This window comes from Salvelinus sp. IW2-2015, unplaced genomic scaffold, assembly GCF_002910315.2.
Source record: "Salvelinus sp. IW2-2015 unplaced genomic scaffold, ASM291031v2 Un_scaffold871, whole genome shotgun sequence".
In the NCBI taxonomy this organism is placed as follows: Eukaryota; Metazoa; Chordata; class Actinopteri; order Salmoniformes; family Salmonidae; genus Salvelinus; species Salvelinus sp. IW2-2015.
Window position 1 is genome coordinate 235,451 of NW_019942634.1, and position 13,610 is coordinate 249,060.

General features: G+C 44.0%; 1 protein-coding gene across 1 annotated transcript in view; it reads left to right on the plus strand.

Annotated features, from left to right (window-relative positions):
• The first annotated feature begins 739 nt into the window (after positions 1-739).
• Positions 740-13,610, plus strand: part of slc4a1b (solute carrier family 4 member 1b (Diego blood group)) — a 30,378-nt gene continuing 17,507 nt past the window's right edge. The window contains exons 1-7 of the mRNA XM_024136301.2: positions 740-794; positions 2,698-2,881; positions 9,141-9,276; positions 12,115-12,190; positions 12,347-12,386; positions 12,737-12,921; positions 13,304-13,514. Coding sequence (XP_023992069.1) covers positions 2,722-2,881; positions 9,141-9,276; positions 12,115-12,190; positions 12,347-12,386; positions 12,737-12,921; positions 13,304-13,514 — 808 coding nt within the window. The 5' untranslated portion in view covers positions 740-794; positions 2,698-2,721. The remainder of the gene's footprint in view (positions 795-2,697; positions 2,882-9,140; positions 9,277-12,114; positions 12,191-12,346; positions 12,387-12,736; positions 12,922-13,303; positions 13,515-13,610) is intronic.

Consider the following 13,610-nt stretch of genomic DNA (forward strand, 5'->3'; position numbering starts at 1 on the left):
AAACTTGGATTAGCTAGTACAACGTGCCATTGGATCACAGGAYTGATGGTTGCTAATAATGGGCCTCTGTACGCCTATGTAGATATTCCATAAAAAATCTYCCGTTTTCAGCTACAATAGTCATTTACAACATTAACAATGTCTACACTGTATTTCTGATCAATTTGATGTTATTTTAATGGACAKWTTMTTTTGCTTTTCTTTCAAAAACAAGYAKATTTCTAAGTGACCCCAAACTTTTAATAGATMATTTAATTTAATAGATGTGCAAAACATTCAAGAAACCTGTTTTCACTTTGTCTATGATGTATTGTGTGTATATTGATGAGCGAAAATGTTTTAATTTTAGAATAAGACTGTAATGTAACAAAATGTTGAAAATGTATTTCTGAATGCTCTGTAGATTCACTGTATTTCATTCAGTTGCACAGTACAGAATGAACTGTATAGCAGGGGTGGCAAATTTACAGCCCACAAGCCAAATCCGGCCAGCAAGCCTGCAGTGGATTTGGGGAAATTATAATTATGGTTGAAAAACAACTTCTCTCTATACTTGAATGTCTACAACCAAAATGCATTTAGGCATTTAGGCAGGGACTTAGTCATTAGAGGATACTGTTGAGAATGTCACATTCAGGTGTAAAGTGTATCAATCAGACAATGATGATCGGACAACGATGTATTGTATAGACAGTAATAGGAAAGMTTATGTACAATGCTTATCAGAGCCTCCTTTCTATGTTCCAGCTGCGTTGAACGTTAACACCAACGCCAACCCCAGGGGAGACTGCCAGGTAAGTGGTCCCTCCACACGTTTCTACAGTATATACTTTATACTGTATATAACTCCCTTGGTTAGCATACTGCAACGATTTCGAAGTGTATTAATACTGTGTTTTGTGCTGCCCGTGCTGTCCACCCTTGGGAAAATAGGGTTCTCCATTCAATCTAACTATGTCCCCCTTTTTGCTACAATACATTTCAGAAATGGTTTCCCGGAAACAGAAGCCTGGCCTTGGACTAAGAACCACTTTTAGTGGAGAATCTCCATTGAACATTTATTTTATCTTGGACTAGGCTGAATCAGTGTCTGGAAACCGTCTCTCGGTGTTTTAAGGCTAGGACCTTGTACCACAGCATTAATACACCTGCAACATGCTGAGCAATCTGATGGAGATATTTTGTTACTGATACAGTTGATGTGATAGATTCAGCCATCTGTGGGAAGAGTTAAAAGCCATTGAAGTGCAGCTTGTCAATAGTGTAGTTCATACATGCATACAGACCCTCACTTAGAGGCAGAACAGCACACACACACACAACAGGGGGGATTTACACATACATGACCTTTCCTATAGCCAATACTACTATTCTACTACTATATAATACTATTCTTTATACTTTGACATTGAGGTTAAGGAAAGTGTGATTTCTCAATTTACCTCATTTAGTTTAGACAAATCAGGACGTCAACATTATTGTAATGGTTTTTGTATAAAAAATCTTACATTACAGCTCACTTTGAGCAAATTTGGAATGTGCAATTCATTGTGATTAATCACAGCAAATTCTGCGATTAACTCAATGAAATGTTTTAATCGTTTGACAGACCTACATAGAGCGTATGTTCACAACTAAACGTCTCCGTTTCAGCTACACCATGGCTTCCTCTCCTGTTCTCCCATGGCCTGACCAGCCTTTACAACTATTAGTGGATCCCCTGAAGCGCACTTAATTAAATTGAGGTACACCTGTGACTGGCAGGGGCAGGAGGGTTCATTCAAGAACCAAAACAAACTTCAACCCCGTTGCACACACACCCTCCCCCCTCACACACACATTATATCATAGCTGCCACCACTATGTCATAGCTGCCACCGTTGTCACCAAACTGATTGTCACCATTGATAATGTATTCAAACATAGGAAAGACATACACACAAACAAACACACACTCCTGTCCTTTGAAACTCTTGTACCCACACACACTCTGCCACACGCCATTTATTGACACTCCAAACACAGCCAGCAGCTAATCTGTCACCTCCACACCGACACCGAAAACAACCAGTGGACAAAAACGCTGCAGACGGGGGCTACCGCCACCATGTTTACGCTGTAGACACCAGCTACACCCGGCCTCCCTCGTTGTGGCAACCAGCCGAGCATGTCGGTGCCTTGGCGACCGACCTCACRCCACCCTCACTACATGCCTTGTAGAGCTGTGTGTGTGCAGTGTGCAGGAGTGACAACGCAAAAGTTGATAGAGAGGTCATTGCTTCCAATGTCAATAATGAACACACCTGAATCAGCCTTTTGGTGAAACTGCTAAATCATGTTCAAGTGCACCTGCTTGCTTGAATAAGGTGACAGCACAATGATGAATGCCTGTGGGTGTTTAAATCACCTGCATTAGTGTAACKACATTTTTTCAAATGCACCGGTATTGCCACAAGGGTAACCCCGATATTGGGCATTATGGATTATTTCAAATTAGTTTGGCTGCATCAGTGTCCTGTGGCTCCCATAGGCCTACTGCTATATTACTTCATCTGTCCATATATATTTACATTGATACATGCTGGAGAATTAAGCAAAAGATTTGGGGGACAATGTGTGTTAATTTGGGAACTCACTTAGTCCKCATGCGATCCCTCTCAATTCCACACTGCCAATAACTTGTGTCTCCCCATGCAGGCCTACGTGGAGCTGAACGAGCTGATGAATGACCAGCAGAACCAGCAGGGCTTCTGGCAGGAGACGGGCCGATGGGTGGGCCATGAGGAGAGCTACGACCCCGAGGCCGGGGGTTGGGGACCCTCACACATCTCCTACCTCACCTTCAAGAGCCTCATCCAGCTGCGCCGCACCATGAACACAGGTCAGAACAGGGCCGTGTTTATTAGGGTACACKGTGGAAAATGTTCTGAAARGCTTTGCAATGGAAAACWAAAATTTACATTTCTTAGTCCAGGTAGAACCTTGTGTTTTGTCCCATGGTTGTGTTCATTAGGCACCAAACTGAAGAAAATGTACTGAAACAGAGAGGAACTACCTGGGCTTGTCCATTGAGAAATGCTCATTTTCATTTTAKGTTCTGAAATGTTTTAAGARGTTTTCCGTTGCATGCCCTAATGCAGCGTTTACAAACTAGGGGTTGCAACCCCATGCAGGTCGCTTGATTTGAAAATAGGGTCACGAGAGAAACTCTGGAGAAAAACTGCTGCTTGGTTCATAGAACCATTGTGATGTGAGTAACCTTTGATATGCGCTGAACAGGTCGTGACAAACAAAGCGGTTTCTGTTTACTTCCTACAAATGTCGCTCTAACTTGTGAACGGTTGGAGCTATAAGCTATTACAATGCTCACAAGCCACACACAGGACCAGCCACGCACAGGACCAGGCACGCACAGGACCAGGCACGCACAGGACCAGGCACCAAATCAGACTCGGGGGGGAAAAGAACATCATCATTGAAAGCGATGATGGTGTTCTTTTCTACACAGAATGTCATGCACAATTATTGCCTGATAATCTTCTGAACTTCCTAATATCTTTCTGATGCATTTCAGTCACTTCAAACCATACTTCCTTCAGATTGAAGTACTGTCAGACTCATTTGTAATAGACTGTCATAGCGCCCAAATAAAACATGAAACATTAGCTATTGATTACATCACTTTCTTTACATGGTGAGGTCGTAAAAAAAAATATATATTTATATATATCAAAATGGGGTCACTGGCCAAAAACATTTGGGAACACGACCCAGTATAGAGTTGAATGGAGGAAAAGGTCCCATTCCAATAGTTTTCAAATGAGTTCTTCCTCCTTATCTCGTAGAAGTATTACTTATCTGAATGGAATTTATTTGAATTTGAATGGAATAGAATAGAATGGACTGAAAAGCCTGCCAACTGGGCACGCCATGTCATTTCAAAGTGGACGTTTGGGTAATATTTGGTTGAGATGTTGATCACTGAGATTTCAACCATTATTCACCGACTCAAAAAGACAGCCAGAAGTTTTGTAAATTCCCAATATGTTATCAATATGCTTTCAAACATCTAAAACAKAACTAAATTCCAATGGAAAAACAATATCTGCTTTTTAGTTTAGGTGTCATCTAAATGTCTTATCTGCGCTTTCAACCATTTAAAAGCACAACAAAGTTCAAATGGCAATACAATGGCAGATATGTTGTATTTATACAACAACTTTATGCGTTATCACTGTGTTTCATCAAATAGCACAGCCAAATAACCTGGATTGCAGTTGAGATTACATTAAAAGTACATATTGCAGAGCCTCCCGAGTGGCGCAGCGGTCTAAAGCACTGCATCGCGTCACTACACAGGCGTCACTACATAGGAGTCACTACAGACCCGGGTTTGATCCCAGCTGTGTCGCAGCCGGTCGCGACCGGGAGACCCATGAGGCGGTGCACAATTGGCCCAGTGTCGTCTGGGTTAGAGAGGGGTTTGCCTGGCCGGGATGTCCATGTCCATGTCCCATTGCACTCTAGTGACTCCTTGCGGCGGGCCAGGCGCATGCACGCTGACTTTGGTCGCCAGCTGTATGGTGATTGTTCCGACACATTGGTGAAGCTGAGTTCCGGGTTAAGCGAGCAGTGTGTCAAGAAGCATTGCAACTTGGCGGGGTCATGTTTCGGAATATGCATGGCTCTCGACCTTCGCCTCTCCCGAGTCCGTACGTGAGTTGCAGCAATGGGACAAAACTGTAACTACCAATTGGGGTGAAAAAAAAGTACATAGTGGAAGTGATCAACGCTGTTCAAGATTCTGCACAGATTACAGCAAGTGTGAAGTTCTCCACAACTTGCGACTTTACATCTATCTTGAACATGAATGCTTTCTATGATTAAGTAGAAGACATATACTAGTTACAGTAAACTAAACTCAAAATGTAGCTATGGATGTGTTACACATTTTAAGGTTGAAAAAATACTGTTACATTAATTTCTATGATAGCCTTAACTTTAAGCTGTTTACTGTAATACAAAATACAGTGGCAAGAAAGATGTGAACCTTTGGAATTACCTGGATTTCTGCATAACTGGGTCATAAAATTTGATCTGATCTTCATCTAAGTCACAACAAATAGGCAAACACAGCGTGTGCCTTAAAACTAATAAACCAGTATCCCTTTTTCTTTCTTCTCCAAAACTCTTGAACGGCCGTCCTTGGCCAGCTCTCCTGCTATCTCTCTCAGAATGACCTTCTTTGATCCAAATCAGTCAGGTTTCAAGACTAGTCATTTCAACGGAGACTGCTCCTCTCTGTGTCACGGAGGCGCTCCGCACTGCAAAGCTAACTCTCTCTCTCTTGCTCTCATCCTTCTAACCTATCGCTGCCTTTGATACTGTGAAACAATCAGATTCCTCCTCTCCACCCTCTCCGAGCTGGCATCTCCGGCAAAGGTCCACGCTTGGATTGCGTCCTACCGACAGGTCGCTCCTACCAGGTGGCGTGGCGAGAATCTGTCTCCGCACCACGTGCTCTCACACTGGTGTCCCAGGCGCTGTCTAGCTCGCCTCTCCTATTCCTCGCTATACACCAAGTCACTTGTCTCTTCATATCCTCACATGGTCTCTCCTATCATTGCTATGCAGACGCACACACAATTAATCTTCCCTTCCCCTCTGATAACCAGGTGGTGAATCGCATCTCTGCATGTCTGGCAGACATATCAGTGTGGATGACGGATCACCACCTCAAGCTGACCTCGGCAAGACCGGAGCTGCTCTTCCTCCCGGGAAGGACTGCCCGTTCCATGATCTCGCCATCACGGGTTGACAAACTCCTTGTCCTCCTCCCAGAGTGCTAAGAACCTTGGCGTGATCCTGGACAACACCCTGGTCGTTCTCAACTAACATCAAGCGGTGACCGTTCCTGTAGTTTCATGCTCTACAACATTCGCAGAGTTACGACCCTGCCTCACGCAGGAAGCGGCGCAGGTCTAATCCAGGCACTGTCATCTCCCGTCTGGATTACTGCAACTCGCTGTTGGCTGGGCTCCCTGCCTGTGCCATTAAACCCCTACAACTCATCCAGAACGCCGCAGCCCGCTTGGTGTTCAACTTCCCAATTCTCTCACGTCACCCGTTCCTCCGCTCTCTCCACTGGCTTCCAGTTGAAGCTCGCATCCGCTCTACAAGACCATGGTGCTTGCCTACGGAAGCTGTGGAGGGGAACGGCACCTCCGTACCTTCAGGCTCTGATCAGGCCCTACACACCAAACAAGGGCACTGCGTTTCATCACCTCTGGCCTGCTTCCGCCTCCCTACCTCTGAGGAAGTACAGTTCCGCTCAGCCCAGTCAAACTGTTCGTGCTCTGGCACCCCAATGGTGAGAACAAAACTCCCTCACGACGCCAGGTCAGCGGAGTCAATCACCACTTCCGGAGACACCTGAAACCCCACCTCTTTAAGGAATACCTAGGATAGAATAAAGTTAATCCTTTCTAAACCCCCCCCCCCCCTTAAAAGAGTTAGATGCACTATTGTAAAGTGGTTGTTCCACTGGAATAGCATAAGGTGAATGCCACAATTTGTAGTCGCTCCTGGATAAGACGTCTGCCTAAATGACTTTAAATGTAAAATGTAAATTAATAAACACACAAATTATTGTATTTTTCTTGTCTATATTGAATCATATTTAAACATTCACAGTGAGGTTGGGGAAAGTTTGTGAACCCCTAGGCTAATGACTTCTCCAAAGGTAATGGAGTCAGGAGTCAGCTAACCTGGAGTCCAATCAATGAGACGAAGATTGGAGAATGTTGTAGAGCTGCCCCTTCCCAAAAAACAAAGTGTTTGCTATTCACAAGAAGCATTGCCTGATGTGAACCATGCCCTCAAACAAAAGACCTAAGATTAATAATGTTGACTTGCATAAAGCTGGAAAGGGTTACAAAAGTATCTCTAAAAGCCTTGATGTTCATCAGTCCACTGTAAGACAAAATGTCTGTAAATGGAGAAATTCAGCACTGTTACTACTCTCCCTAGGAGTGGCCGTCCTGCAAAGATGACTGCAAGAGCACCGCACTGAATGCTCAGTGAGGTTAAGAAGAATCCTAGAGTGTCAGCTAAAGACTTACAGAAATCTCTGGAACATGCTAACATCTCTGTTGACGAGTCTACGATACGTAAAACACTAAACAAGATTGGTGTTCATGGGAGGACCCCAAGGAAGAAGCCACTGCTGTCCAAAAAAAACATTGCTGCACATTTGAAGTTCGCAAAAGAGCACCTGGATGTTACACAGCGCTACTGGCAAAATATTCTGTGGACAGATTAAACTAAAGTTGAGTTGTTTGGAAGGAAAACACAACACTACGTGTGGAGAAAAAAAGGGACAGCGCACCAACATCAAAACCTCATCCCAACTGTAAAGTATGGTGGAGGGAGCATCATGGTTTGGGCCTGCTTTGCTGCCTTAGGGCCTGGACAACTTGCTATCATCGACGGAAAAATGATTTACCAAGTTTATCAAGACATTTTGCTGGAGAATGTAAGGCTATCTGTCCGTGAATTGAAGCTCAACAGAAGTTGGGTGATGCAACAGGGCAACAACCCAAAGCTTAGAAGTAAATCAACAACAAAATGGCTTCAARAGAAGAAAATACGCCTTCTGGAGTGGCCCAGTTAGAGTCCTGACCTCAACCCGATTTGAGATGCTGTGGCATGATCTCAAGAGAGCGGTATACACCAGACATCCCAAGAATATTGCTGAACTGAAACAGTTATYTAAAGAGGAATGATCCAAAATTCCTCCTGACCTTTGTGCAGGTCTGATCCGCAACTACAGAAAACATTTGGTTGAGGTTATTGCTGTCAAAGGATGGTCAACCAGTTATTAAATTGGGTTCACATACTTTTTGCAATGTGAATGTTTACACGGTGTGTTCAATAAAGACATGAAAACGTGTAATTGTTTGTGTGTTAGTTTAATCAGAGTGTGTTTGTCTACTGTTGTGACCTAGATGAAGATAAGTAAAAAATTTGATGACCAATTTGTGCAGAAATCGAGGTAACTCCAAAGGGTTCACATACTTTTTCTTGCCACTGTATTGTTGAATTGTGTTTGGTTGACAACGCAGGAGAGTTTCATCTGAGCCACTGGCTTTATCCTATCCTATTCTTTAACTTTTATTTTTTGTTGAGATGAAGACGTGAATCCAACATATTAATTATTAATTTGTAGACAAACTGGAATTAAATCCAGACAGTCAGTGGCATAGATGGATCTATGCAAACAGAAGATAAATCTCCTTCAAATGTTGATATTTGGTTTCATTGACAACCAAGCACAATTCAATATCCAGTTTGTCTCAAAATTAATAATTTGATACTGTATGTGCGATTCACATCTKCATCTCAACCAAAAATCTAAGTTAAAGAATAGGACAAAATCTTATCAAAATTGAAATGCACTTGAAATAAAGTTTGATTTCATTTAGTCCTATTCTTTATTAACTTAGATGTTTGGTTGAGATGGTGACATCCAACGTATTAATGATTACATTGAAGCAATGTTGATTRAATCAGTTTGTGCCCAGTGGGTACTTCCTTCTTCTTTTAGTGAGGTAATCAGTGATCTGGCATGACTGGATTAGCAAAAGCTATGTTGTAACTCTGTCTTTGTTGCAGTAGCTACCTTGTAAAGGGACAGGAAGCATTTATTGAAAAGTGTTTGAACAGGTTTGAAGATGAGTGAATATCATCAAGATGAGATTTTGAGAGAAATGATCATATTTTGACCTTGAAGCTCGAGTGAGCTCCGTCAACTGCCCTCTAACTATAGAACCTGTCCGAACCTGTATTTCTAGGTTGTGTTGCAATATAAGAGGAAATTACCTATAGGGGTACTGCACCTGCATATTCCTTCCCATATAACCKGTCTACATCAATGTCCTGATTCAGAGGGGTTGGGTTAAATGCGGAAGACACATTTCAGTTTAATGCATTCAGTTGTGCAACTGACTCGGTATCCCCTTTCCGTTTCCCTTCCTTCGTAGTTACGCTCTCTCTTCCACCCCTCTTACATCCTTCATTCTTATTTTAACCCTGGCCCTGTCCAACCTCTCACCCTGTGATGTTTCCTGTGGATTGTTCAGGTGTGGTGATGCTAGACCGGGTGGAGCGCAYTCTCTCCGACATCGCTGAGAAGATAGTGGACGAGTTGATCAGCAAGAAAGAGATCAGGCCCAYCGATCGGGATGGGGTGCTCCGTTCCCTGCTCCAAAACCGCAGGTAAAGTTCACTAAGTGTTCACTAAGCTACGCTTGTATGATTAGTCACCTTGCCTAAGACTTGAAGACTTGTGTTTGCTGTCTAAGTAAACGTCTAGGCMTTAGCGCAATGGGTTCAGATGGTCTGTCACAGTAAAGTCCTACTCAGGTCTTTGTATCGGAGGTGGTTCAAAGCCAAGCCATGCCACTGTCCATATAAATACTAACTAAGGGACCAGTGAGGAGGAAGGGGAGGAGCATCCCACTCAGTGATTTTTATTTTTTTATTTTCAAAAAGTTATTATTTTTAGATAAAATTATACTAAATATATTCACAACAKCAAATAACTGCTAAAACACATGGTTTTGCAGTGAAGATCTACAGTAGCCTCAAAAGCACCCTCTAGGGTAGCACCATGGTGTAGCCTGAGGACAGGTATTTTCTGTCCTCCTCTGGGTACARTGACTTCAATACAAAGCCTAGGAGGCTCATGGTTCTCACCCCCTTCGATAGARTTACACAGTAATCATGGCAACTTCTGAAGGACATCCTCCAACCTATCAGAGCTCTTGCAGTATGAACTGACATGTTGCCCATCCAATCAAAGAATCAGAGAATCTACTGAAAGCTACAGCTACCTAGTACTACAGTGCATGAAGTGTGGTGAGTAGTTGATTCAAAGAGAGAGAAAAACAATAGTTGAACAGTTTTGGGAAAATARATTTCTTCAAAAATGAAGGAGAAGCAGCAGAGACAGAGAGAAAGCTAGCTATATTTTGTTGTACTTATTTCTTCCTTGTTAACCTGTCACTTACTTAGCTAATGCAGCTAATTTAGCCTACTCAACAAGTTGACTCAGAGAGGAATGCTATTTATGTTAGCTAGCAGACTAAGGRTTTCCAACACTGCAACTCTTCCAAGTCAAGGTAAACTTGAGGTTTTATTAATTTATGCTAAACTGCTTGCTGTACGCTGTACTGCATGATTGTACACATGGATTGGATTGTGAGTTTACTAACGCGTTAATTTTAGTTTGTTGACAATAACATTAATATGGTGAAAATTATGTAGGCTGTGTAGCAGCTAACGGTTATGATATGAAGGTTTGGCTTGGAGAGGGTTTTGCGCCTGGTCACAGACAGCTYTTTTGTTGTGCACTGAAGTCCACAAGCGAAGGGAAAAGGTGAGAGGAGGAGAGCATGTAGATTCGAAAAGGAATTATACAACGAGCAAAGTGATGATGCTATATATGGCTGCTATGAAAGTGAACTCTATACGCAGGMGATCAYGGTGTATTCATTCCGCCYATTCTGTTGCAAAACGTTCCTTAAACGGAAGCAAACGGAACGAAATGSGGAGGGACATACCTGAATTTGTTCAARAGAAACTCTCTGTTTTTTGCAACAGTTTGGACTAATGATTACACCCCAGATCAGCTAGAAGCAGGCAAGAATGTYCAAGGTGGTATTGAATGTGTCACTGTCTGTCACCTTGATTACTCCAATTCGTCTCCCGACGGATGTACCCACATTATAAACTTTCATTTGAAGGCTAGGTTGTAGCAACCTCATGATGGTTATAGGGCAAATTTGAGTATCATGTAGTAGCCTAAACCTATTGATGTTACATTGAGTTAAGTGAATGGAATATGAATGACAGTCATTCAATATGCAGTAGTAGAAATAAAGCCATACTYTAAGGATCGACGCTGGAGACGAGAAGCAGGTACAGGGAGTGAACATTTAATAACCATGGACAAGAACAGAATACAGACAGCGTCTGGACAGGGGGAACGGAAATMACAATAATGCTGACARGGGGATGAAACAGACAGATATAGAGAAGGCAAWCKAAARGGGAAGGAMTRCAGGTGAGTCCAATGAGCGCTGATGTGCGTAATGATGGTGACAGGTATGCATAATGAAAGGCCGCCTGGCGCCCTTGAGCGCCAGAGAGGGAGAGTGGGAGCAGGCGTGACAGTACCKCACCCTCTAGGGACGCCACCCGGCGTCACACCAGGGCGAGCCTGACGGGCCGGGCGAGGCATGGGCGTTGYACAAGCCGGCTGGGGGAGTAGAAGCCCGACGAGCCGGCAGAGGCATGGGAGCCATGAGAGCCGGCTGAAGTGTGAAAGCCTGACGATCCCGCTGAGGCGTGGGAGCCTGATGGGCTGGCTGAGGCATGACGTGGGATGGGAGCCTGCCAACCCAACCAGGGCAAGGAAACCTCTCGAGCTAGCTAAGGCGTGGAAGCCCGAGAAGCCAGCTGAGTCACCCTCGATTCCATTGGCGATGGCACCCAGACCCGACGTCACCAACAAAACAAAAAACAAAAAACCTCCTTGAGGCTTCGTATAGGGGTGTCAGCATTCTGTAAGGATCGACGCTGGAGACGAGAAGCAGGTACAGGGAGTGAACATTTAAGGACCACGGACAGGAACAGAATACAGACAGCGTCTGGACAGGGGAAACGGAAATGACAATAATGCTGACACGGGGATGAAACAGAGGAAACAGACAGATATAGGGAAGGCAATAAAAACGTGAAGGAGTCCAGGTGGGTCCAATGAGCGCTGATGTGCGTAACGATGGTGACAGGTGTGCGTAATGAAAGGCTGCCTGGCACCCTCGAGCTCCAGAGAGGGATAGCGGGAGCAGGCGTGACACATACTCYTTTTTAAAAATGCCACTGACCACCGCTGTTAGGGACAGACCAGGGGCCAGTTAAACCAGTTGAGTGTATGCCTGCTCGTAACTCTAAAACTGACATAGAATGGGGACCTGTTACATTACCTAGGCATAKGCCTTTCTGTGAGCTATACATACAGTACATGAATATAAGGTGTGATTCTCTCCCCAGCCAAACCGCAGTAGAGAGCCAACCCTTGGTCGTGGGGGTGGAGATGCAGACATTTTCTGTCAAAGAGAGGGTACGTGTAATGGGTCATTCAGCCAGCAGTCACCCTAAACAGTAATAGATCAACAATACCAACATTTAAAAACACACAAATTCAATGTCAATGTGTTCAAACAGCCATTTTAGATAATTGATTTGACTAAATACAATACACATCACTTTTCTTTCCTCAGAGAGATGCACTGACACTGTAGAGGCCTCTATGGTGCTTGTTGGTAAGTGCAAATCTGAATTGGTTATCAGTGTGTGTGGTGTGTGTGTGTTGTGTGTGTGTGTGTGTGTGTGTGGTGTGTGTGTGTGTGTGTGTGTGTGTGTGTGTGTTGTGTGTGTGCGCGCATGCATTCATAATTGGGGAGGATGGCTCGTAATAATGGCTGGAATGGAGGGAATGGAATGGTATAAAACACATGGAAACCATACTGTATGTTTGATGAGTTCGATACGATTCCATTGATTCCGTTCCAGCCATTACTATGAGCCAGTCCTCCCCAATTACGGTGCCACCAACATCCTGTGTCATACCTATGTACGCTTATGTATGTTTGTTTGTGTGTATGTGTACCAGGAGCTCTGGACTTCCTGGAGAGGCCCACYGTGGCATTTGTGCGTCTGAAGGAGGCTCTGGTTCTGGATTCGGCCCTGGAGGCCCCAGTGCCAGTCCGCTTCGTCTTTATCCTGGTGGGCCCRACCAAGAGTGACATGGACTACCACGAAACCGGCCGCGCAATGGCAGCACTCATGGCCGACAAAGTGAGTTAGCAAATTAAAAGGTCCAATGAAAGAGCAGGAAGTGGAGATGAGCGAAACTGTARAGGAAATGAGAGCAGGTAAACAGGAAATGGTAATCATCAAAAACGGGATACATGACACATTGTTTAACCAGCATCAGTACATYTCTGTAAAATATGGGTGTTTCGAGGACTACAACCATGATACACTCTCCATTAAGGAGAAATGCAAAACAATTTCTCCATTGAGCATGTTAATTATTCCAGGACTAGGCTTAATCTGTGTCAGGGAAACCGGCCCAAAGTATATCACTTCACAACAATACAAAAAGACACTAGACATCATCCTCATACTTTCTAACATCCCCATTTCTTTCCCCTCTCTTCTTTTCCCTCTATCCTAGGTGTTCAACCAGGCGGCGTTCCAAGCMCAGGGCGAACGGGAGCTGATGGACGCCGTGGCTGACTTCATGGACTGCAGCATCGTGATCCCTCCCACGGAGATCCAGGACGGGGCGATGCTCCAGTCCATCATCGGCTTCCAGAAGAAACTGCTGCAGGAGAGGCTCCGTCCCTCCGACCCCGTGTTACGTCTGGACTTGAAGCCCCGCAAATGTAGGCGGAGGCTCATTAACATATTCTACAATAATACAATGGATTAGAATGAATTAAAATAGCATCAATACATGAGCATACACATACATAAGTGTT